Source organism: Geotrypetes seraphini, chromosome 4, assembly GCF_902459505.1.
Source record: "Geotrypetes seraphini chromosome 4, aGeoSer1.1, whole genome shotgun sequence".
Lineage (NCBI taxonomy): Eukaryota > Metazoa > Chordata > Amphibia > Gymnophiona > Dermophiidae > Geotrypetes > Geotrypetes seraphini.
This window is the reverse complement of record NC_047087.1, coordinates 227887127-227914687: the sequence shown is the minus strand read 5'-3', so window position 1 is coordinate 227914687 and position 27561 is coordinate 227887127. Positions and strand designations below refer to the sequence as shown.

At 39.6% G+C, this 27561-nt stretch overlaps 1 protein-coding gene across 12 annotated transcripts in view; it reads left to right on the top strand.

Moving 5' to 3' along the window:
- LRMDA (leucine rich melanocyte differentiation associated) overlaps positions 1-27561 on the top strand; it is a 1649176-nt gene that overhangs the window by 393570 nt on the left and 1228045 nt on the right. For 11 of the 12 annotated variants that reach the window (XM_033942049.1, XM_033942047.1, XM_033942054.1 and 8 more), the window contains exon 3: positions 3837-3869. The exons of the other annotated variant lie outside the window; for it this stretch is intronic. In XM_033942049.1, coding sequence (XP_033797940.1) covers positions 3837-3869 — 33 coding nt within the window. The remainder of the gene's footprint in view (positions 1-3836; positions 3870-27561) is intronic. 12 annotated transcript variants of the gene reach the window in all.

Genomic DNA, 27561 nt, shown 5'->3' with positions numbered 1-27561 from the left:
CAGAAGTGGATCGCTTCCTGAAGGAGCAAGAGGACCTGCAGCGTATGGACACCTGATTGCCTACTTGATTTTCTGCCTAGTCTGTCTAGTGTGTATCTGAAGATTTGATATTTGTGCTTAATAGTACTGCTTTATTCAGAGCTCTATGTGGAGTGGATGATCAATATGTTCTGTTTTTTTCATCATGTTGATATTGGAGTTGGGGGGAGGGGGCTGGCCATAAGCCTCCATGTTGTGGTTTCTCTCCCCCTCCGTAGGCCCTTGGGGCGCCGGTTGGGCGGGATGATTGCAAGGCTTATGTCTTGCAGGATGGGGGGAGTTCGGTTGACTGTGGGGAGGGTGGACGGGTGTATGCATGAGGGTGTGTGGGGGGTTTGTTTCTTTTATTTACAGAGCAAGGCAGCTATGATCTGGTATTATTTGTACAGTCCAGGATGTAATGTGAACTCGTGCAGTTTACTTGTTCCTTATAATTTCTGATAGCTATCTGTAATGTGTTATCCCTGAACATTAGAGGTCTAAATCACCCTATCAAGAGAAAAAGGGCACTTCTGTATTGTAAACATCATTCAGCTCAGGTAGTCTTTCTGCAAGAAACCAAATTGAACTCGATTGAGTCGGCTAAATTAAAACGTGACTGGGTCTCTCAGTGCTTCTTCTCTCCTGCAGTGAACTCAAAAGGAGGGATGGCTATATTATTATCCAAACATCTTAATTATTCTATTGTGCACTCTTCCCACGACTCGCAGGGTCGGTGGATTACAGTCACATTGGAAATTAATGCTCTCAGATACACCTTTTTTACAGTTTATGGCCCAAACATCCCTAATACTGACTTTTTTAGAACTTTAGCTAAAGAACTGGCCTCTATATCCACTGACTACTTTATTATGGGGGGGGATTGGAATTTAGTTCTTGATGCTCTTCTTGATCGTAGATCCCAGTCATCGTATCGCCCTCCTCCTACGGTACCGCTATTGACGCATCTTATCCACTCATATGGACTGCTTGATGTCTGGCGTCTATATCATCCAAAAGGTCTTGAATATACTTTTTGGTCCGCACCTCATGCTTCTGCCATGAGGTTGGATTATTTTCTTTTGTCTAAAACTCTCTTGTCATCTGTCCGTTCCACTTCTATCATTTCTTGCCCTCTCACGGATCACTCAGCGGTTTCTGTATCTTTTTCTCTATCTGCACCTACATCTCCTACGCCTACCTGGCGTTTGAATACTGCTCTACTAGCGGATAAAGACTTTATACATCAGGTTGAAGAATGGACAGCAGAATACTTTACACATAATGATACCCAGGAATTGGCTTTTCCAACTGTATGGGATGCGTATAAAGCTTATCTGAGAGGGAAAATCATAGCTTACTCGGCCCATCTAAATAAAAAAAAGAAAATGTGAGCTTACTGACTTAGACACTCAAATAAAATTGCTGGTGACGGAATATCATTTATCTCCGTCTACTCCAATTTTGACTCGATTACGCAAACTTAAATTTCAGTATAACTCCATCCTTTCTGAACGAGCTGGGGTTTTATTGGTGCAAGAGGGGGCTCTTTATTATGAGCATCAAAACAAAGCGGGGTCGTTGCTAGCAAATTACCTCAAACAGAAAAAAAGAGCTGGACACATTAAAGCACTTAAGCCGGCTGGATCTCTCATCACAGATCCAAATGAAATAGCCAATCATTTCAAATCATTTTATGAGTGCTTGTATACCTCGGGGGTGGATCCCACGGAACCTGACTTTGATGATTTTACCTCTGTCCAATCCCCATTATGGGGTAATCCTAACATTACTATTAACTCACATATGGTGCATTGGCCATTATGGATCAATGTTGGTATATGGTATATCCGAGACATTTTGACCAACCATGCTTTGATGTCCTTTACTCAGTTGCAACTCAAATATAAACTTCCTTCTCATCAGGCCTATAGCTATCTTCTCAGCGTCTCTCAGACAATCCTTATTTTTTGTTCTTCATAAATCACTGTGGACCCCTATTAAACAACGAGTCTCTACGTCATCTTCCAATAAATGCTGGCGCTGCGGAACCCATCTAGGAACTTTCCAACATATGCTTTTCGATTGTCCTCTTGTTACTGCATTCTGGACCGAGGTGGGAGACCTAATAGGCCAGGTCCTCTCTTTATCCACAACCCTCTCATATTGTCAGGTAATTCTACAATCTGCCATGCTGGAACCTCCACTCGCTCGATCGCACTCTATTCTTTATGACATTCTTCTGGGGTTAGCAATAAAGACTGTCCTTCTTCATTGGAAATGCAAATCCCCAGTACCAATGAACCAATGGTGGAATATGGTACTCCTCTGCTACAAATATGAGTTGCGTTTGGCAGAGTGTAGAGGCTCTCAAAGGACTTTTCATGATATATGGTCTCCACTGGAACAATTTTGTGACTGCACTAATTGATATGTATACATACATCTGTATTCCTTGGTACTGTTATGATCTGTATCATCCACTAGTTGCTTAGCTCTGCTGTTGCTCTTATTCATTATTGTTTGTTTTTCTGTTGATTTTATTTTATCAATAAAATGATTTGACTTAAAAAAAAAATTGCTGCTAAAACTGTTTTCCTAGACTTCTAGTAGCAAAATGTTTTCTCTGCTGTGCATCCAGAGTTCAAGGGGGCATATTAAGAGGCATGTTGTGGGTGTGCTTTGGGTGGACTGTGGGAGTCTTGGACGTTTGTTGAGATAATCAAACTTTTCCCATCCTGGACGGAACTTAGATGTTTTGGGCTAGACCTCTTTTGGAAGCATCTAAGTGTCAAAAAGGTATTCAAACTGACCAGATGACCACTGGAGGGATTAAGTAATGACCCCCCCACACACACACACACATACTCTCCCAGTGGTCACTGATTCCCCTTCCACCCCACAAAGATCTGAATGAAACAGTGCATACTTCTCTCTGGAACAGCAGCATCTGGTATGGGAAATCCTTGTACAGCATCACATAGATGTCTCAAGTAGCCAGATGGGTGGACTAGTGAGCCATAGAGAAGAGGAGCCAGATTCATAAGGCACTCTAACCACAGCATCTATGGTGTTAAGTATGAGCCAACCAAAACCCACCAAAATTCTACTATACTGCCATATAGGTGCCACCTACAGCTATATGGGCTATTGGAGTGCTAGGTGGATATTATCAAGTTTCAAGTTCAAGTTTATTGACTTTTAATATACCGACCATCAACAAGTATCTAGCCGGTTTACAATTATAGTTTTGGGGGCGTTTTGGAGGTCTCACCGTAAATTATAAGGGGTACATGGTGAGATGTATATCTGGAACCCTTTATGTGAAGTTCACAGCAGTGCCCTCTAAGATGACCCACTGCTCTGTTGGCATGTTCTTGTGGCCAGTCCATTAGAATGGTGGACCCTCCCATGTCTCAATGGTGCTGTTTGGATGTTTCTAATTTGGACGTTTTTTAGGTGAAAAGTGGTGAATAAAATTAGACATCCTGAAGTCTAGACGTTTTGGCAGCCAAGATGTCCAAGTAGGCTAATTTCAAAAAAAAAAAAATATATATATATATATTTGGATGTCCCGTTTGAAAATTGACTTTTCTGTGCTTCCAAATTTGGACGTTTAGCAGGAAACATCCAAGTAGGACTTAAATGTCCTTTTTGAAAATGGTCGTCCATGTATATATTTCATCTCCTTATAATTCATTTTCTTGTTTTCCTCAAATGCAATGCAACAATTTAAATTATTCTCTTAAATTTGCATTAACTCTCATTTTTTATCTGGGTGCAGCAGCTTAAGACATGCTTTTCTCTATTTCCTCTAGCTCTTCTGAATGCTCCGTGCTCAATATTTCCAAGTAAGTTTCCTTGCATTACCAATTTGAAATTTTATTGTTTGCAGATTTAGTATTTCAGAAAGATTCAGCATATTTAGTTTACTACACTGCATGAGAACACCCTAACAGAAGGTAACGTCCACTAACTGCTGCCACAGCTATAGGAATAACATGTGGTGGCAGTTAATGTAGTCTGTTTTTTTTAGTGAGTGCTAATGTTTGACAAATATGACCTTTATTTTTTTTTTTCAAGTAAGTTGTTTACTATACTATACTTAACAGCTAGCCCAGATGTTAGTATGTGGTAGCCATTAGGGTAAACCCATAATAATACCTACTGCCCACTTAAAACAGCCAACATGGTAAATATCACATGCTAGTTGCTTAGAATCTGAGTGAGATTTAGGTAGCAATAAAGCTTGATTGGTTCTGACAGGGTGTGGCACAACAGAAGAAGTGTAGTGGGCTACAGATAAAAACATAGAAACATGATGGCAGATAAAGGCCAAATGACCCAACCAGATTGCTCATCCGCAGTAACCATTATCTCTTCCTCTCTCTAAGCGATCCCACGTGCCTATCCCAGGCTTTCTTGAATTCAGACACAGTCACTGTCTCCACACCTCTTCCAGGAGACTGTTACACGTATCTACCACCCTTTCTGTAAAAAAGTATTTCCTTAGTGAAAAGGTTCTGGTCCCAATACTGCCACACACTCTCTGCCGTCTGTAAGTCAGATGCAACTGGGGATAGTCTCTTTTAGAAAGAATAAACACACATGCGTACTGTTTGCATATCCAAAGAGATATCCCACTTTATTCAGTAAACAACCACATATTTATAGTCCCCCCTTTGTACATGCGCAGTCACAAGCTAGTTATGGGTGTAGCTTCTGAGGAAATCTAAGTTTCGTTTTACAGGAAAGCAGGGAGGGGGGAGGGAAATTCCACAGCCAGTACAAATAGTCATAGTTACAGATAACAAAAAGAAAAAATGTTTTGTGATTTCTTGTGTAGCAAAATAAGCTTACAAAGAATATACCCCTATACTTAGATTACTCGTTAGTCTATCTCCTCTTAACTTCATCCTATTCCCCCTCATTCCTTTCAAATGTGAGACTCACTTCATGCACATTTATATTACGTAGGTATTTAAACATCGCTATCATATCTCCCCTCTCCCGCCTTCCCTCCAAAGTATACATATTGAAATCTATAAGTCTGTCCTCATACGCCTTATAAAGTTTATGCTTGTTTATTTAAGATTTGATATACCGCTCCTGCATTTTACTGACCTAAGTGGTTTACAATGTATCAAACTAAAATGAAATTAGGTACTTGAGAAAAACTACCCTATCTGTCCCAAAGGCTCACAATCTAGCTAAAGTACCTGATTAAAATAAAAATACATTTCCAAGATCAAAAATGAAAGAAATAAGAATAATGAAAGAAGATAAAAAATTAAATATAAAACATATTTAAGAGATAGAAAAATCTCTGAGATGACTTGATGGTAAGTTCAGTCTGCAGAACCTGGTCAACCGGTCGCCACCAAAGAAGCAAGACCAGGAACCATGTCAATGAAGTCTACCATGATGCCAGGCGCCGCCGACAGCAGACCCCTGAAGTGAAGTTCAGTTTCCCTTCAATGTGTCCAACAACGTAGCTGCAGGAGTGCAAGTCCACCGAGGAGAGGGGGAGAGAGGGCAGGCTACAGGAGATCCTCAGATGCCGGCATCAATCCACCTCTGGTGACCACGTCAGGGCCATGCTGCATCGCGCCGATGGCTTCCCCCTTCTGCTGCTGGACAAGAGCCCGGACAGTGAAAGCTGTGTTGAATCATCTGATAGAATCCCCAGGAAGAGCAGCAGTCAGGAGAGACAAAAAAAACACAGTTCCCTCAGAACCCAGCGTGCCTCCTCTCAAGTGACACGGCACCAGTGAATAGCCCCAGAACGGTCTATCCACGCCGCTGTGCCGAACCAGCCGACAGAATCCACAGGAAGAACAGCAGCCAGGAGAGACCAAATGAAACATAGCTCCCCCAGAACCCGGTGCATCCCCCCCAAGTGACCCGGCACCAATGGACAGCCCCAGAACACCCCCCCACACCGCCGCACCAAACCAGCCAACAGAATCCCCAGGAAGATCAGCATCCAGGAGAGGCAAAAGAAAACACAGCTCCTCCTGAACCCGGCGCACTTCTCCCAAGTGACCTGGCACCAGTGGACAGCACCAGAATGCTCCCCCCCCCCCACGCTGCTGCGACAAACCAGCTGACAGAATCCTCAGGAAGACAACACACCATTTTATCAGCCTTCCTCTGGGCCAACTCTATCCTTTTTATATCTTTTTGAAGGTGCGATCTCCAGAATTGTACATAATATTCTAAATGAGGTCTCACCAAAGTCTTTGCAGAGGCATCAATACCTCCTTTTTCCTATTGGCCATATCTCTCTCTATGCACCCTAGTATCTTTCTAGATTTCATCGTCACCTTTTCAACCTGTTTGGCCACCTTAAGATCTTCACTTACAGTCATATTCAAGTCCTGCACTTCTGTTGTGCACATAAGTTCTTCACCCCCTAAACTGTACTATTCCCGTGGGTTTTTGCAACCCAAATGCATGACCTTATATTTCTTAGCATTAAATTTCAGCTGCCAAATTTCAGGCCATTCTTCAAGCTTCGCCAGGTGTTTCTTTGTGTTATTCACACCATCAGGGGTGTCTACTCTATTGAAGATTTTGGTATCATCCGCAAAGAGGCAAATCTTACCTGACAGCCCTTCAGCAATATTGTTTATAAAAATGTTAAAAAGAAGAGGCCCAAGAACAGAACCTTGAGGCACATCACTGGTAACATCCCTTTCCTCAGAGCAATCTCCATTGATCACTACCCTCTGTCGCCTTACACTCAACCAGTTCTTGACCCAGCCTGTCAGATGTCTTTGTGGAACACTGTCAAAGGCTTTGCTAAAATCTAAAAACACCACATCTAGTGCACGCCCGCTATCTAATAATCTGGTCACCCAATCAAAGAAATTGATCAGATTTGTCTGACAAGACCTACCTCTGAAACTTCATCATTTAAAGTGTTTTTAAGTGTTTCCATTAATTTGCTTATCACAGAAGCCAGACTTACCAGACTGTAATTCCCTACTTCTTCCTCACTTCTACTTTTGTGAAGGGGGACCACATCCGCCTTTCTCCAGTCCTCCGGTACCACTCCAAACTCTAGAGACTCATTGAAAAGGTCAGTCAGCGGAGCCACCAGAACTTCCCTAAATTCCTTCAGCACTCTTGGATGTACACCATCTGACCCCATCACTTTGTCTATCTTTATGTTAACTAGTTTCTCACAAACACAACCCTCTGAAAATTGATCAGGGTCTACCACTCCTCCATTCCTATTCACATTTGTCTTCTGTGGTCCCTCTCCTGGCACTTCAGCCATGAACACAGAACAGAAATATTTGTTAAACAAGTCATCCTTTTCTTTATCAGCTTCCACATATTTCTCCCCTTCACCTTTGAGTCTCACAATGCTTCTTTTGCACTTCTTCCTATCACCAATATATCTAAAAAAAGTCTTGTCTCCCTGTTTACCATGTCAGCTATTTTTTTCTTCCATTTCCATTTTTGATTTTCTGACTGCACAATCAGCTTCTCTTAACTTTTCCAAATATTTTTGCCTGCCTTCCTCTTTCTGTGAACTTTTGTAGTTATGAAAGCTAACCTCTTATTCCTTACAGTCTCAGCTACTACTTTTGAGAACCAAAGCAGTCTTCTTTTCCTATTACTTTTACTTGCACCACAAAAAGGTTTGTTGCTCTTACAATTGCTCCTTTTAGTTTTGCCCACTGCATTTCCACTCTACCAGTGTATCTTATCCCACAGGCTGGGTAACTGGGAGTGTACTCTCTATGAAAATGGTGATACTGTACTTTAAACTTAACGGTACCAGATTAATTAGAAGCTGACAAATTCAATGTTTGAAATCAGAAGAGGGCACAGTCCTGAACTAAACCATGTGTGTTCTGACAAAATTGATTCTGATCTCACACAGAGGCAGAGAGAAGGGTGGGCTACAGTCACAAGCTGTAGCAAAGCCCTCTGGGAGCTTGAGTCCATTACACACTCTGTTTTTATGTCTAAGATAAGCCCTCTACACTGCAGCTTTGCACACTGAGAGCCAGGGGCTCCATCCATTAAGCCCTCAACAGAGTACATTATCTACATCTTTATAGAAAAATGGATGAAGAACCATAAACTGAAACTGAATGCAGAGAAAACCAAATTCCTACTACTAGAGAAGGAACAAAAGCAATCTTTAACAGAACTGGAAGTAAATACAATCAAATATCCCATACAGAGCACTCTAAAAATTCTAGGAATACAATTAGATAGACGCTGCACTATGCAGACACAGATACACAAAGTCATACAGAAGGCATTCTTCACCATGCGAAACCTAAGAAAAATAAGAAATTTCTTTACCAAAGAACACTACAAGATCATTGTACAATCCCTCACACTCAGTAACTTGGATTACTGCAACAGCCTCTACCTAACATGTCCTAACAATATGATAAAACAACTACAGACAGTTCAGAACACTGCCATCAGACTCATCTACTGTCTCAGCAAATTTGACCACATCACTCCCGCCTATATAGACTCTCACTGGCTTCTGATAAAAGCAAGAACTCAATTCAAGTTCTATTGTCTGCTGTTTAAGATAACCCATGGAACTGCCCCCTATTACCTAAACAACCGCCTAAACCGCTACTTCTCATCCAGATCAAGAAGAACTCAAAACCTATTCACCTTCCCACCTAATAATGGAACCGTCTTAAGAAACTATACGACAGCCTTCTAGCGACACAGGCAGCAAAAATTGACCCTACAGTCACCAAACTAATAATCAATACATCAAAGTATTTCGAAAAGAAATCAAAACATTTCTATTCAGAAAACACGTCATTACCAACTAATATCCTCCCTTTATGCACAAGCTCTCCCTCTATAGAATAACACATTAATCAATTCTTAGAACCTTTCCTATCATACTTACTCTGATTCCTATATAAACATTTTCCACACTATCCAATAAACTTCTTATGTCATTATTAGGTAACTTCCAATCTGTAAACCGTATATACTGATATTCTCTGTAATGTACATGAATCACTGTTATGTAATTTATCTAGATAATCTTTATTACGCAATTCTTTTGGTAATGTCCAAATCTCCTATAATTTGTATTCCGCCTTGAACAATATATAATGTATAATGTATTCAAAATTAATTTTCCTATGAACTGTTTTCCTACCTTCTTCAACTCTATGTTTATAACCTAACTAATTTATTTTTCTCAAGTACTTTAGCAAGAATGTGAGCCTTTGGGACAGTCAGGGAACTCTAAGTACTCTCTCTTCATCTTAATTAATCTTACTTATTGCATTTCTTCTGTTTCAACTGTAAACCGCTTAGAACTTCACGGTACAGCGGTATATAAGAAATAACATTATTATTATTATTATTATTTATAGTACTTTGTTCACATGAATATGGAAACCTAATAATGGCAAATGCAGATCCATAGCTGATATCCAAATTTGCAGCCAATTGAGACACCGTTATCCGTCAGTCTTCTCTAATCAAGGCATCCATCCTGTCAATGTGCTCTTGTGTGCACAATGCTGATAGATGACCAGAACAAACTTTGATGATTACACCTGTTCTTCTTGCTTTAAAACTTTTTACCACTCATAAACCTTTAATTCATTAATTCATGGTGCTATGTTCATACTGAGTCAATATCCGACGGTGAATTTCCACAGGTTTCACTCCCTCTGTCCAAAGAAGGCACACTGCTGCACTTTGTTCTTCAATGATGCAATCTTGCAATGGAGCGTCAATATTTCTGACCTTGTGATTGCCACACGACTAAAGGCCGAGTGCTGCACTGTGTGTGGACAAGCTATCCAACTGGCAATTTACGAGTACATATATTGAATTTTGCTAGCTTTGTTCCGGTTATTGTGTAATTTAACAATTGCCTTTAATTTTTGATTCGTCCTTGTATGTGGTTTCGTTTCTGAGTCCTTCACATCAGTTCTTTAAGATTCCATTTACTGTCAATATATGTTCTACATGCTGTATTCAAATTATGTTGAAACCTTTCCCTTTGTATAGATTTGAAAGTGCTGAGCAGATATGAATCAGCTGAATAGCATGGTCTCAGCAATATAGTAACAGGTATATGCATTCAGTTTTTCCTGGAGATTGTTTGTCTTCTTTTCATATGTGTAATGTGATTTTATTAATGCAAGTAATAGGAGAGTTTGGTAACTAGATACATAACAGACATGCTGTCTGTTTTCTTTTCTTCTTCCTTTCTTTTTTTCTTGTTAAAGTCATCAAAATGTTGACAGCTTCATAATTCTTTTTAAAACATTCCAGTTCTGACAGATATTACAGATATTTGTCATTTTACTTACTTTAAGTGACAGCTGAAATCAGCTTCCTGCTGCAGTGGAAACTCTTTCTTTAGTAGTGAGTCCAGTTAAATCTGTATTGCATTTCTTTAATGTGCTGTTGACTTCAAGTGGATATGGAAGATTAGAACCACGTGGATATGTGAAAAGATCTGAATATTAATCATAAACCAGTGTATTCTGTTACTAAAACTACAATATTTTCTGTTTAACAAAATACTTTTTCTTGTACAAATTTTTGTCATGCAGAAGAAATTAACTTTTCCTTTATATTTGAAAAAGAAAAAAAAAAAAAAAAGCAGGGAGGGGGGTCTGACCTAGGATGAGCATCAGTTTCATTGAATTTATAAGAATTTTTATTTACAAATTCCTAGGATAGGTTATTTTCAAAACCATTCCCATACCAGAAAACACAGCTTTACCAGTAGAAATGTGCATTATAGCAAACAATGGACTAAAGTAAGCTGAACATTTGTGGTTCGGAGGAGAAAGGCACTCAGTGTTTTCAGATTTCAACAGAGCTTGTTATACTGTCTCCCATAGAGTCTTACAAACAAACTCTGTTGGAAGCCCCCTTCTTGTCCACAATAAGATGCAATATTCCTGGGATTTCACTATTGTTGTAACAGTATATCCTGATGGTCATATAGAATCTGCAGCTGGTGAATAGGGTCAAATTGTATTGATGTGTCCATTCTGGCAGAGGATAAAATACTTCACGGGTGACTGGATACAGTATACTTGTCAAAGGTGGTGATTGGGAGAAGGAAAGGAGTTTATTCATTCTTACAGTAGATGGTGACTGTTGGTTTGATCAAATGCAGGTTCTCTTGAGCCACTGATCTATTTAGGATGTAGTGGGATTCCATGCTGTTATAACACTTGAACTGGTTGGTCTGCAATGCTAAGAGATAAATCTTTCTTCACAGATTGAAAGTAAAATCTGGAATAAATGTTTAAAATGTAGGAAACCTATCATAAAGCAGAAGGTGCATAATTCAAACCAAGTGAATTCTGTGTCCTGTTGAGAATAAAGGCAGATCTATTGATGCTGCCCCACATAGGAGACTCAAATCAAACAGTTTGGGGGTTAGCCCCAGAACTGCAAGTACATTAAGTAATAAGCATATGATGATACTGATAAATCATATTTTCTTTTGAGTTATGGGGCTGGTTTGCGTTTTTGTGTGTGACACTACAATTTCTCACAAAGTGAATGCACCTAAGGCAGGGGTGTCCAATGTCGGTCCTCGAGGGCCGCAATCCAGTCGGGTTTTCAGGATTTCCCCAATGAATATGCATGAGATCTATTAGCATACAATGAAAGCAGTGCATGCAAATAGACCTCATGTATATTCATTGGGGAAATCCTGAAAACCCGACTGGACTGCGGCCCTCGAGGACCGACATTGGACACCCCTGACCTAAGGGAACAGACAAGAGATTAATGAAACATTGAGAAGTGGTTGAGTGCCTGGCAATTAAGAAGTCAATGTTTAAAAATCACAGTGCAACCAAAAATAACCGAGTACTTTTACCAGATTATCTATATCTGAATATATAGTGACAACTGTCCAGCTAAGTAGATATTCGACAACTGTTGGTGTGAATGGAGTTGTCAGTACAAAGTTTTAGGATAATACTGATTGTCATACCCTTTTCAGGAAAGCCCTAAATAGTCCCGTTCTTACCCAACTAATTTTGTGTGGGTAGACTATACTTCCATAAAAAGGAGAGGGTAGAATTTTGAATATTTTTACCTGGGTAGAACTTTTCAAGATTGATTCTATATTTTTGTATTCGTTTCACTACCTGCCTTCCTATCGTGTCATAGAGTAATCACTTTCCCCTTTTCTTATAAAGATTTGCTTGCACTTTAGAACTTATCATATATGATCCTTATCTAACCCTTTTTATGATTTTATTCATTGTAAACTGCTTAAATATTTTTCTATTATTATTTGTGGTGTATCTAATAAAACCGAAATGTCACATGGAAAAAATGTCAAAGACTTTTTCTGGCAATATGGTAAAAGAAGGATTATAAAAACACACAGACATGTTGTCGACCTGAAAGGCTTTTTGTGGCAGTAGGGTGAAAGAAGGCTTAAGAACTGAAATTTGGTGTTATAAGTGGAGGGTTGTTTTTTTTTTTTTTGGGGGGGGGGGTTTAGACATATGAAGCCAAACTGAGGTCTTTTTTTTCCACTTTGTTTATATTAGGTTTATTTTGTTTTTTTATCTTTTTGATCCTTTTATTTTTCCTTCCTTGAGTATGGGTTTAGTTATTCAGTCTTTTTATACCTGTGCTAGCACATTTATTTTATGGTTATATATGTGTGCTATTCTCAACATTAGAGTTAAAATCACCCATTATTATACTGTTGCCCAATTTGCCAGTTTTCCTAATTTTTGAAAACATTTCTTTATCTGTCTGCTCATTCGGTCCTGAAAGACGGTAGTATAGCCCTAACCTGTATATTTTTTCCCTTTACACATGTAATTTCTATCCATATAGATTGCACATTGTTATCTGTGTCGTGCAGAATGTTTATTTTGTTTGATTCAATTTCCTCTTTAAAGTATAGTGCCTTCCAATATGATCTACTCCATCTTTGTGTCTTTCATGTGACACGGGGAGCATTTCTAAAAATGCTACCCTGGAGGATCTGGATTTCAGCTTTCTACCTAAGAGCCTAAATTTGGTTTCTAGAACCTCCCTTTCACATTTTCCTATGTTATTAGTACCTACATGTACCAAGACAGCTGGCTCCTCCCCAGCACTATCTAATAATCTATTTAAGTGATGCATGCAGTTCTCCACTTGTTCATCAGGCAGGCAAGTGACCAGACAATCCTCAAGCCTACCAGCCAACCAGCTATTTACATGCCTAATGATTGAATCTCCCACTACAACGGCCATCCTCCCTTTTGGGCAGAAGCCCCTGGAGATAGGACCTCAGTGCAAGAGGATATTGCATCTTCTGGTGAGCAGGTCTTGGCTACAGGATCATTTCCTGCATCACCAAGGTAATGTTTTCCTTTTAGGAGGCCTCCCTCCTCCAGGGCAGCACAGGGGCTGCCAGACAAAAGGTGGGATTTCTGTACAATGTCCATCTCCCTCAGCTTCTCTAAGTCTATAACTCTAGCCTCAAGTGAATGGACTAGTTCTCTGAGAGCTAGGAGCTCTTTACAGCTAGTACACACACATAATTTCTCACCACTGTGAGATATTCATACATATGACACTCGGTGCAAAAGACTGGATAGGTCCCTTCTTTCTGTTGGACTACTGTCTGCATCTTATTATTGAGCTGCCTTAGCAAGAAATGAAATATATTAAGAATATGTAATAACCAGTTCACTTGTTGTCCTAACTAGGATAATTGACTATTTAAATTAAGATTATAAGTAAAGGAAATTAGCTTGTGGTAGGTGGGTATGGGATGGGTGGGAGGGAATGAAGACTAAGCCAGACCCTGCCTGCCTAGCAGAAAATTCAAGTTTAAAAACTATAACAGGCTTTTATTTTGTATAGACTAGCTAAGTAAATCTTGCTTTTTTAAGATTTAAAACTATATTTATAAAGGAACCTACAGTTTAGCTTTTATCCTCCAAATTAGCAAAGCTTAGAACAAAATAATGTATACTTACCAGAGAAATATCCTGTCTCCTCTCCTCTCTAAAAGATATATCCTCTCCTTTCTTCTCAGAGAGAAATATGTCCTCTGCTTCTCTCCTCTCAGAAGACTAAGTAATGAGATGTAAAACATGTACATGTTTTGCTTCTCATTACTATGCAGATTGTTAACTCGACTTGCAGTGATATACCTCAGGTCATCTTAGGGCTCTTTGCTGTGATTATTTTACCATCCAGGAGCATCAGACCATGCAAAGATGCAGCCTGACAATTATGTTGAATTAACAAAGGATGTCAACGGTCCCCACACCAATTTAAATATTTTTCTATGCCCCAACGTATCCGCATTCATCTTTTCATATTTGTAATCTAAACATAAACTGGCCCACCAAAATTAAAAGTTGAGATGGTCACAATTTTTCCAGTTGCGTGTTATCATTTGCATCGCTATCCCTGTTATAATAAGGAAAAGCCTGCATTTGTAATGATCCATAGGAGGCTTGATATACAGCAATGTTCCACATATAATTGCCTCGTATGTCAAAGAGCTTGTTGATTCCAGCATGAGGTTAATCTGCCCCCATATTGACTTCCAGAAGTTGAGTATCAAAGGACAATAGAACAACAGATGATCCAGTGTCCCAATGTCTAAATGACAGTGCCAGCATCTATTAGATTTAGAACTGTCCAACTTATGTAACCTAACAGGGCTCCAAAAAGATCTACGCTGTACATTTCATCCTCCAAGTCCAAATTCGTGGCCATTGAGATGCAGAAATATACTGCTTTATCTCAATGCTCCAAATGTCTCTAAGACCATTTTTTGGTTTCTTATTCAAAAATTCAGGAATTATTTTATACCACCGGGTGACCTGATGCCCCAGCAAATCAGTCTGGAAGCATAGGACCTGTGCAAGCTATAATGATTTTTGAGATTCTGCTAATCAGGGAACCCACTCTGAATGGCCTGCTTCAACTGCAATTTTGAGATTTTGAAAAATCAAGCAGTTTCCCATTAGATATAACATCATCTAATGTACGAATGCCTGTCTGCATCCAATACTTCCAAAAGATCCCAGACCCACCTATTTGAATCTTAGAGTTTAGCCTTAGGGATTGATAAGTAGATTTCTCTATTGGAATATCTGTTAATTTATTAATAAATTTCAAAGTTTTAGATAAAATACTATTGTCCTTAACATACCTAGGTAACTTGATACACAACACATGAAACAGTCGTAATGGGGACATCAATTGCCACTCTAAATATAACCAATCCTGGAGATGTTCCATGAGCTCGGGGAGGATCCAGTACATTTTTGTAAAGATACTAAAGCAGGGGTGTCCAACCTTTTGGTTTCCCTGGGGTCGCACAAACACTAACGCTAGCTGCTAAACAAAAAAAAAGGCCGAGCAGGTCCTAAATTTGCAATTACTAATATAGAAGATGTACATATCGAATAATAAACCTTCATTAAAGGGACACTGTGGAGAGGAACCCAAAAAAGTAGTAATACTTACCCTGACTGAGCGATCCTCCACATGTTCCACTGACAGCATAAGCCTGGTTCTCCCATACACTTTAACAGCTACAGTGAGCCTCTTCAGAGGCGAGCCTCTGAAGAGCAGGGATGCTGAAGCAGCTGTCAGCTGTGCACGTGGAGGATCGCTCAGGCAGGGTATTACTGCTTTTTTTGGGTTCCTCTCCACAGTGTCCATTTAAAATTGTTTTTGATATTTTTTTTTAAGTAATGTCTCCTTTAAAAACAGATATAACATACATAACTGAGGTGCAAGTCAATTGGCAATTTCATGTTATTCAAAATTACCTTTCCTTCTCAGCCTGCAGCCATCCAAAATGTGGAAAATCAACCACCCATCTTTGTCTCTTTCCGTCTGTACATCTTAGCTCCAATGCCAGAAAATTTACTTGCTGCTTTTGGTTTTCCTTAAACTGGGAAGTTTTTAATTACACTGCTGTGTTGAGTGGGTCCTCACTTGTCATTAATTGCACATAGCAGAGGTTTCAAAAATCAGATTCAGTCACTTCCATGACCCTTCCTAGCTCACTCATAATTTATTAAGATTTGAAGAGGGTGTGAGAGCTGAGTTTGGAGAGCCTTGGTGAACTTAACATCTAATAAAGAGCAAAAAAGTTATTTATAATTAAAAAAAAAAAAAAAATCTCCTGCAGCTGATTGTGATTTGTGATAGGGCAGTTCTGCAGGTGAGGAGTAGATTTCTTTCAATGAGATATTCATTAACATGCTTAGGGTCAACATGATGATGGCTCCATGTTACTGAATATCTCATAGACTGCTGTTATTTACAAATTTGTAAAAAAAACAAAAAACACCTTAATCTCACTGAAACAAATCTACCCCTCACCTGCAGAACTGCCCCATCACAAATCACACCTTGGCTGTCAATTCAGCACGAGGCAGAAAGAGGAATGTAAAGCAATATTTAAAAGTCAGGATACTGGTCCACTTTAAGAAGATTAGCCATTCTAAATGTAAAATTATTCTTGATTGCCCCTCACTCAGGCCCACATCACCGACCACACATGCACAGTACAGGCAGTCCCCGGGTTAGGAACGGGTTCCATTTTTTAAACCATTCTTAAGTTGAATTTGTATGTAAGTCTGATCTTAGTATTCTTCCCACCATCTCCACATCCTTGAGGCCCCTCTTGCATCCCTTTCCATCCATCCTACTGTTCTCACCACATCCAACATTACTGCCTCTCATCTCTCTTTCCCATGTATCTTTACCTCACTCCTCTACCACCATGTTCAGTAATTCAGAAGGGGTAAAATGCAGACCTCACGGACCTTAACTTCATTTATTGAAAGCTGAAGTTTCAGATTTCATGTCTGCAGGTCCGCGTTTTAGCCCCTCATTCCACCGCTGTAAATCTGTGCTGACGGTCTTAATAATAATTAATTTGAGGACACACTTCAAGTTTCAAGTTTAATAAAATTTGATGGTTCGCCTATTAAATCTAAGCGAATTACATAGTAAAAAGAATAATAGTATAAAACAGTAAAACAAGTTATTTTACATTAACAATTTTCAAAGGGCTATGACAGATTGACAATACAGACGAACTAAGAAACATTAGGAAAGGACATTAGGGAATAAAAGTTACAAATTGTTGTTTCCTCAAGGGAAGAAAGGGGTATGATATGGGTAGGACCAAACGATTAGGTTGGGGAAAATGTGTGAGGACGTATTAATTGTTTAGCTGTACGCGGAAAAGTTGTTCTAGAGGTTAAATGAAGATTTGAAGAGATATGTTTTTAGATTAGTTTTAAATAAGTTAAGATCTTTGATGTTTCTGATATATAGGGGGAGGGTATTCCAGATAAGAGGTGCCATAACTGAGAAGATGTCATGGCGTCTAGTTCCTATTATTTTCAATGAGGGGACCATTAATAGACCTTGAGTATTGGACCGAAGTGAACGTTTTGAAGTATGAGGAATTAGGAGCCGATCTATGAACTGTGGTTCATTAGTATCTAGTGTTTTAAATACCAGTAATGCTATTTTATATGTTGTACGTTGGTTGATGGGCAGCCAATGAGATTCTTTGAGATAGGGAGTTACGTGATCGTATTTTTTCCCATGGTGAATTATTTTGATGGCGATATTTTGTATTATTTGTAATCGTCTTTGATCCTTCTGGGTGATGTTCATGAAGAGTGAATTACAATAATCGAGTCTGGATATTATAAGGGAGTGTATTAAGATATTTAGGGATTTTGATTCCAGATATTTCGACATTGAGCGGATTAAACGTAAACGGTAAAAACAACTTTTGACTGTGTTGTTGATGTGCTCTTGATAAGAGAATTTGTCGTCGATTATTACTCCTACTTCAGCTAAGGAAGGTCTGCCTTTTACCCCAGAGCTACAGCCATAAAATGTATTTCTGCTTGATTTAAGCCAGTCGCCCTCATCCTCTCTGAGCACGCTACCCTGACCCTTATCCAAGCTCTTGTAACCTCACGCTTAGATTACTGCAATCTTTGCCTAACTGGTATCCCTCAGTGTCGCCTCTCCCCCTTGCAATCTGTGCAAAACTCTGCTGCGCGTCTCATCTTCTACCAACCTCGCTATGCTTATGTCACCCCTCTCCTTAAGTCACTTCACTGGCTCCCTATCTGTCATCACATACAGTTCAAGATCTTATTGCTGACCTACAAGTGTGTTCATTCTGCTGCCTCCTCACTTCTCTCACCTTATACACCTCTCGGAGAACTCCATTCCTTAGTTAAGTCGCTCTTAGCGTTACCCTTCTCCTCCATTGCCAATTCCAGACTTTCGCTCCTTTCATCTAGCTGCCCCCCCTATGTCAAGCCCCTACCCTTCCCTTGTTTAAAAGCAGACTGAAACCCCACCTTTTTGATATAGCTTTCAATCCTTAACCCTACTCCTCTGCCCTCCAACCCAGCCAACTGATTAACCCTTCCCCTTAACTGTATCCATGAAATCCTGTTTGTCTGTCTTGCCTGTTTAGATTGTAAGCTCTTTTGAGCAGGGACTGTTTTCTTGCAGCGCTGCATGCATCTGGTAGCGCTATAGAAATATTTACTAGTAGTAGTAGTTCTTGAACACAGATCAGCAGGGCCCAAGACAGCTACCCTAACCTCCAGTCTACTTTGGTAGCTTGAGGTCCTTGAGGGCCGCATTTTACCCCTTCCCCCAATAATTCTCTCTCCCTCCCTATGCCCAACAATTCTCCTCTTTCTTCATCTCTCCACCATCTCTTTTTCCCTCTCTGACACCCAATTCTCAATTTCTATTCCCTCACTCCCTCCATTCTTCCATCCTATGGCCATGCTCCCCTACCTCCTTCCCTTCATTCTATGTCTCAAGTTCATGCCCCCTCCTTCCATTCTATGCCTCCCTCCGGCGAGTATTTACCTTCTGGCCAGCTCCCTAGATGCAATAATTTTTCTGGTCAAAGCTGCAGGCGGTGGTTGCTGGATCCTTACGCGTTCAGCGGCTTCCTTCTGTGCCTCAGCGAGTGTTTATTTTATGGCCGTCAGCGATCAACGCCTGAACTAGAAGCGTTCCCTTCCTTCTTTGCCTCCCAGCGACTGTTTACTTTATAGCCTGCTCCCTTGCTGCAGTCCTCCACGTGCGTCGTCGGCTTGAGCAATTCGTGGTTGCTTCAAAAGCCTTCTCACCTTCCCTTACTTCTCCCTTACTTCTTTGTCTCCTGGCAAGTGTTATTTTAAGGTCGGCTCCCTTGATGCAGTCCTCCGCATGCGGTGTTGGCTCTTCACGCGCGATTCACGGCTGCTTCCAAAGCCTTCTTTCTGACGTCGTGACGTCAGAGGAACGCTTCTGACACAGTCGTAGATCGTGCACGAGGAATCAATGCCGCACACAGAGGATTGCAGCAAGGGAGCCAACCTTAAAATAAATACTTGCTGGGAGACAAAGAAGTAAGGGAATGTGAGAAGGCTTTTTATAAGAGCCGTGAATCGATCGCGAGGATCTGGGCAGAAAACTAAATACCTGCTGGAAGGAGGCACAGAAGGGAGGGAGCAAGAAGCTTGGGCCGCACAAAACTCCTTGCGGGGCCGCGGGTTGGACACCCCTGTACTAAATCAATTCGAGCTGCTTTACCCAGCCAAATAAATTTAGGGGTCTTTTTATCAAGCCGCGCTAGCGGGGTTAGCGCGTCAGACATTTCATCACGCACTAACCCCCACGGCTGGCTAAAAAACTAACACCTGCCCAATGCAGGCGTTAGCGGCTGGCGAGGCAGGTGGTTTAACGCACGTTAAAACCCTACTGCAGCTTGATAAAAAGACCCCATAGTAAGTATACTATTTATTTTTTTGTAAAAGGATCCCTGAAAAAACACTGGCAACATACCCATTTGGTAACAAACCACAGGCAAGATCATCATCTTAACAGTTTGAACTCTCCCCCACCAAGACAAATGTAATGGGTTCCAATCTATATATTTTTTAAAAAATCTACGAGTAAGAGAATAATGCATTGAAAAACTCACCTTACCTCCAACTCCTCCTCCTCACCAAATGCATGAAAACAGCAGCAGCAGAAGTGGTCAATGTGCATAGCCTAGTACTCCCAATGGGTTTCCAATCTAGCTGGAAGAAAACGCAGAAAGGAAGGGGTAGACCATGTGAAATGACTCACTGGTCCCATGCTGCCTGCCAGTGTTGGCCAGAGTCCACAGTAGAGGTTCAGAAGGTAGGGGAGCCATGGAAACTACTGCTATGTGCCACACAAGCATAAAGTTTAAAGCAGACTAGCACATACTGTACAGTATATCCTTTCAGTAATGTGAGTGCTCTCTTCTTTCCTAGAGATGCCATTTTAACATGATTATGATTTCTTGTTCTTACACATTACTCCCAAATGAATTAATATTTGCATATATAGTCAAAATAGTCACACTTGTTCTGGCTGTAAATTATGTGCATATTCTATTGTCCCTCTCATATGACTTAACACCGCCCTCTGATTTGTTGTTATATTCATCCGATCTCTGTAAGTGCTTGAATTTCTGTCTTAAAATCTGAAAACTAAAGCAATCTTGTCAGACTGCATAGCAGCACCAAATAGTGATTGCCTCTGCTCATAGGAACAGTTATAGACTGCTGTTCTGTGTTTTGCACATCACTGCCATTGTTTGCTGAATGCCCATATGGGAACACTTTCTCTTATCTAATGCCTTTACCAGTATAATTCTGATTTAGAAAAAAAAAGCTGCATTGGAGAGAAACATTAATTAGATACAAAGAATGAGTTATTTCATGCTTCAGATTGAGGAGGAGGCTTGGGGAGGGTAGCACAGCAAATAAATTATCTCCTATTTGTGCAATGCTGTATGGTTGTCAGCTGTCTTTTGCCAAAGAACAACAATGGAACTAAGTGGTTGTGACACTCTACCCAATCACAGTGCAGTAAGAGCCAGCAATGGAGCTTGTTGTGTGACAACCTGTGTTACTATACATCAGCTTAACCAATCACCTTTTTTCCCCTCTGCTTGGCAAAATTTGTTAAATTAATTCAGTTACAATTAGCAGATTTATGGGAAAGTACCTTGTTATCCTTTAATTGGAGAGCATAAAACTACAAAGTGAATCTGCTGGTTCTATTTGTGTAATAGGCAATCTATCTACGACAACGTTTGATCGATGGAGTCGTATGATGCCCTTGCCTTGTTTTATATTGGCTGTCAGCTCTTAACTGGGACTGAAGTATCTGGGTAACAAAAATTGATATAATGACTTAATGCGCCTTATTCTCTTTGAGCTACATCAGTTTAGAGCACTTCTGAGAGAAAAATGTCTGGAAAATATCAGGGAGTCATTTATCAACCTGTTTTCATTAACATACTGCCTAGCCCTGGCAAGGATCTGAATAAAAAAAGCAGCAGCAGGATGGTACAATTTATTTCAGGTCTCATATTTCTTAGATGAAAGGAGAGTCTAATAAAAGGCATATACAAAAAGATGCTTTTCTTGCTATTTTCACAGCTAAGAATAATGTAAAATGCATGCCTGTTTTGTTAACGAGATTCTGGAAATCATATATATTTAAAATAACAATTAGTACTAAAACACAGCATGAATATAGATAATTTTCATAATTTAATGATACCAATAGAAGATATACAAACCAGAGGTACAACTGTTTTTTTTTTTCTTTTTGACTATTGGTAATTGTGTGGTGATTGTTGTTCTTGTAAAAATAATGTTGTATAGTTGAGATCTCTAAATCCAAAGCCACATGTTTATACAATGCTTGATAACAGTAATGCAAACTGACCCTGCTATAGTGTGAGCAAAAGGTGAGCAGTTTTACTTGGTCATATTTTTTTCTCAAAAAAACAGAAATAGCAATAGCAAATAGCAATGTTATTTTTTTTTTTATGCATAAATTGTTTATTGTCAATGGGATAAATAAAATGGGGAATGAAGATCTTATATGTAAAATATTATACACGGGTATGTAAGAACACTCCTTAATTGCAGATGAAACATGATATGATATATATTTTTTCTGTCCTTTTTTTGTTACTGTATTTTTAGTCTGGCAGTTCCTTTCTCCTGTGGGACCATTTCTTTTTCTCAGCAGTTGCTACTAAGAAAACCTAATGGTAGCAAGTTGCAGTGCACATCACAGTGGATTCCAGGGACCATGTTAGAGAGACATTACCCTACGTTTCAGAAATAAAAGTGAAAGCATGGTTCTCTGAACATAGGATGGTGGGTTGTTAAAGTGTGTTAGGGGCTAAAGGCCCTGTTTACAAAAGCCACAGTAGTGATACTACCTTGGTAAACACACTGAAACCCATTCAAATCCATGGCAGCAACATTACTGTGGATTTGTAAAAGGGGCCCTGAGTTATTAAAAGGGAGTGATTAGGTTTGACTGAGAGTCAAAATGTGTGGCTTTCATTTGGTGAAATGAAGCTGGGTAAGAAATTGAGGATGTCTGGGGACTATTGATATTGTATGTATATTTTATATTGTAACATACCTTGAGCTATGTACACGTGAACAGCAAATATTGAAAATAAATTGTGGAATGGTATTTTCAAAAGGATATCCAATTCAGAATAGAGATGTCCAAGTCAGAATGTCACAAATAGCATCCATCTCATGTGTATTTTCAAACAGGATATAGCCTGTGTTCTAATGAGTATTCAGGCCTCTGCTCGCTCCTGGCTTTCTTCCTATCTCTCCCATCGCACATTCAATATATGCAATGGTGGTTTCCTTCCACAGTCGTCCCTCTGTTGATTGGTGTACCTCAAAGCTCTGTCCTGGGGCCATTCCTTTTCTCAATCTACACTTGTCACTCAGAGCACTGATCTCCTTCTATGGTGTCTAGTATCACCTCTATGATGACTCCCAGATCTACCTCTCGGCACCAGATGTGTCTACTGAAACCCAGACCAGAGTCTTAGCCTATGTGTCCAACATTGCTGCCTGGATTTCTTGCGAGCATCTAAAACTGAATATGGCTTAAACAGAGCTACTCATCTTCCCACCTAACACCACCTCCCTGCTTCCCCCGTTCTCTCTCTCTGTGGACTATACTATCATCCTCCCTGTGTTGTCTGCTCACAATCTCGGGGTAATCTTTGATACCTCTCTCTCTCTCTCCTTTGCTACCTAGATAAAACCTGTCGCTTCTTCCTCTATAATATTACTAAACTCCAACCCTTCCTCTCTGAGCACACTACCAAAACCTTTATCTATGCCCTCATCACCTCAAACATAGACTACTGCAACTCTCTACTCTCAGGCCTTCCTCTTAGACATCTCGTTCCCCTCCAATCCACCCAGAATTTGGCTGCATGACTCTTTTTATTTTAAAGCACTGATTTGTAATTTAATTCCTCCGTTCCTTGTGTACCAATTAGTTTATAAGTTTGTCAGTCTAACCGATTATTTGTTTTAAAAATTTAACCAACATATTTAAACATATTTTATTGTAACTCGCTTAGTAAATTGGAATAAGGGATTCATCAAATCAAAATAAAACTTGAAATTTGATATTCCATAAGAGATGCTATACTCACATGACCTCTTTCTTAAAGTCACTTCATTGGCTTCCCATCTGCTTCCGATTACAATTTAAACTCCTCTTACTGACCTACTAATGCACTCACTCAGTTGCCCCTTAGTCTCTGTCTTCGCTTATCTCCCCCTATGTTCCCTCCCCCAACTTGTTCCAATGAGCTGGTAAGTCACTCCTGTTCCCTTTTCCTCTGGCAGCTCCAGACTCTGTCCCTTGCTGTGCCATATGCTTGGAACATGCTGCCCAAATCCCTATGTCAGGCTCTGTCTCTGACAGTGTCCCATTGATTATCTTCCTTCCATCAGGTCTCAGAGATGCCTATTATATCTATCCTTTCATTTATTGCAACATATTCTAATGCTCCCATCTTATTTCTTAGGCTTCTGGCATTTGCATACAGACATTTAAACAATCTTTGTCATATCTATTTACATATTCTTTTGAGCAACTGTCGACCTTCCCCCAGTTTCTAGTTTAAAAGCTGCTCTATCTCCTTTTTAAATGTTGATGCCAGCAGCTTGGTTCCACCCTGGCTAAGGTGGAGCCCATCTTTGTGGAATAGGCTCCCCTTCCCCAGTATGTCGCCCAGTTCCTAACAAATCTAAAACCCTCCTCCCTGCACCATGTATTTATCTCACAATATAGTTTTCCTCTTTCCTTTATCATTTATCTGTTTCGATATACATATTGTATAATTTCAATTATATTGTAGCATTTGATTTTATACATGTCATAATTAGTTATTTGTCTTTTTTGTAAAATTAGCTTGTTTGTTTTATTTAGTTCAACTCCTGATGAAGGCTGGTTGGCCAAAACACATGTTGAGACATTTAAGTCATTGCAACACCATTCCAATATAGCTTGGTTTGTTATCCACATCAATGCCTACTTTGCTTGTCATCCACTCCATTGTTGGCTACTGGTGTTTCACTTATGGAGGAGTTCTGTTCTTTTTTTGTGTGTGTGATATTCAGTTATGAACATCCTGCCTCTATAGTCTCTGTCCCACGACATTATTGCCTTCATTCAGTTACATTGTGGTTGTGTAAACTCAAACTCAGTCAAGGAAAGACTGAAGCCATTTGGTTCTTTAGGAGTGGGCTACTTCTGGGCCTTACTTTTTGTTAATCTGTAACAATGTTGTCCCTGGATTACTCTTTATATTTTTAATTCCAAGATTTCATCCATTATTCATTCTTTTTGTGCTCTTTGTAAGCTTAATTTGCTCATGACCTTGCTGAAGGTCTCGGATATGGAGTTACTTGATCATGTACTCATTCTCACATGTAACTCGCTTTACAGTGGGCTAAGTAATGTGCCAAAAATTTACAATTAGTATAAAATATTGTTAAAAATGTTCCATAATGCACACAGATCTGATCATGTAACATTCTTAGAAGTAGTAGTTCATCATAGGCATCCAATTACCCAGAGAATAATAATCAAGATTTTGCTACTTACTCTGCCTCCCTTACCAATTTCCTCACATACTGTGTCTAGCTACTAATTTATATTCCTGCTAATGCCTTGCACTCAGCCTTTCTTACTTTTCCATCCCTGTTAAGAATCTGCTTGGATTCAAATCATACAAAAGCATTTGTTTCCTGGCTCCTGTGTTATGGAATCCCTTTTACTTTGTTTAAAGCGGGAGTCATCAGTGGACGTTAAAAATACTCTTCTGTTTTAAGGCTTTCAACTCTTCTTGAAGGTCTTGCTTGCCAGTGGTTTACCATTGCACTGTGGATAGGTACTAAGCCTGCACTGTGTTTTTCTGTGCATCTCGCAAGGGGGCACCCGCTCAAACTCAGAGGAGGGAAATTTAGTGGTGACACCAGGAAGTATTTCTTCACAGAAAGGGTGATGGATCACTGGAACAAACTTCCGGTGCAGGTGATCAAGGCCACCAGCGTGCTCGACTTTAAGATTAAATGGGACATCCACGTGGGATCCCTACGAGGGTTGAGTTAAGGAACTAGGTCATTAGCACTCAGACTTAATGAGGTGGGTCAGTAGAGTGGGCAGATTTGATGGGCTGTAGCCCTTTTCTGCCGTCATCTTTCTATGTTTCTATGTTTCTATCTCATTCTTCAGTTTGTTCTCCTACTGATCCTTTCTTTATGTCCACTGTTATTATTACCTGTTTTTGTTTTGTTATAATTATTTACAAGTGCATTTTACCATATATCATGCCTTTTAGCTTATACATCATCCAGTTTAAGCTGGCTTGCTCATGTTTCTTCTATTGAAACTGCCAGTTTGTTACCTTTGCTGTAATTATTTATAGTGAAAATAAATGTTGAAAAACCAAGCGGAAACATCCAAACTTAGATTATAAAACTATTCTTGTGGTAATGACATACTTAGTGATGCTGGTGCTACTGCCCTCTATTTAGGAACGCTGAACATTGCCAGGGTTGGGAGACCATGGTTGCTAGGCAGCTCAATCCCTGTGTTAAAATCTCTGTGGAGGATGGAAAGCTACAAAGGCAAATAAGTAGGGTTGTGAAACTCTGCTTCTCTCAGTGGGAGATGTCTATGTAATGGGGTAAAAACAAAACAAAACTTCAGATCAGATCAACTATACAATTGTCAAGCTCCATAATTGTGCAACTTCTAGCATATATGCTGCCTTGCTGCTGCTTCTATTGCTATATGGTACAGTACGCTTATAAACAAAACTCTGTGTGTAAAAAGATAGTATATGTCTTCTTATTCTCTTATTATGTAAATAAATTGGCATGGCAAACTATACAGAATGATTTTTGATAAAGCATAAATAATTGTGTATTGCTAAACATTGATCAGTATATAGATCCTATACATAATAGGGAGGTTTTTTACCAATGAAAATCATTGTCTAGCTGCAAGTTCAATTGCACATTCTTCCATGAAGGATATCTGTCTGCCACAACTTCGCAAACACAAAGAGAAATAATCTTTAGTTGCAAAATTAAAGCTGTGAAAAATGGTGAACAAGTTTCAGAATATAGATTAATTCAAGGGTGGGCCACTTTGGTCCTCAAGGGCCACAATCCAGTCAGGTTTTTGGGATTCTCCCAATGACTATTATGCATGAGATCTATTTGTGTACAATGGAGGCAGTGTGTTGACTAGATTGCAGCCCTTGAGGATCAAAGTTGCCCACTCCATAATGTTCCAAAAAAGAAACAATTACTAAAACAAGTCTAATAATTTTTTTTTAAAAATTTCTTTATTCATTTTCACATCAAAGATCAAACATACTTTGATAAAGGAAATTAAATATACTCAAGGAAATTATCATCAAAAACGCAAATTAAGGAGTAAAAAGATACTCCTGATCCTAATACAATGATCATAGTCCACATTAGGAGAGAGTAAAGCCATACACAATCAAGGGAAGTTGAATAAAGGAAATCATACATGGTCATTAATAAAAGTTTTTAAACAAGTAAGTTTTTAAACAAGTAAGCTTTCAATTGCTTTCAGAAAAACAAGAAGAAATATTTGTAAGTTCAACAGGTAAAGAAAACCAAGCTGAGTCTGATAAGGAAACAAGCGGGAAATACATTTTTTTATATCTAATCTTAGCAATAAATGAAAAGTAAATAAAACAATAATCTAATCTAGTATGTCTGAATTGCACTTTGCTGAACCATAGCTGAACTGCTTTAACTAATAGCCAATCTGTCGATCAAATCGGGAAAGATTCCGGAAGACTGGAAGGTGGCAAATGTTACACCGATCTTCAAGAAAGGTTTGAGAGGAGATCCGGGGAACTACAGACCGGTGAGTCTGACCTCGGTACCGGGAAAGACGGTAGAGTCACTGATAAAGGACAGCATCATTGATCACCTTGACGGACACGGGCTGATGAGGACCAGTCAGCACGGTTTTAGCAAAGGCAGGTCGTGTTTGACGAACTTGCTGCACTTCTTTGAGGGAGTAAACAGACAGATTGACAAAGGTGATCCGGTCGACCTTGTATATCTGGATTTTCAGAAGGCGTTCAAC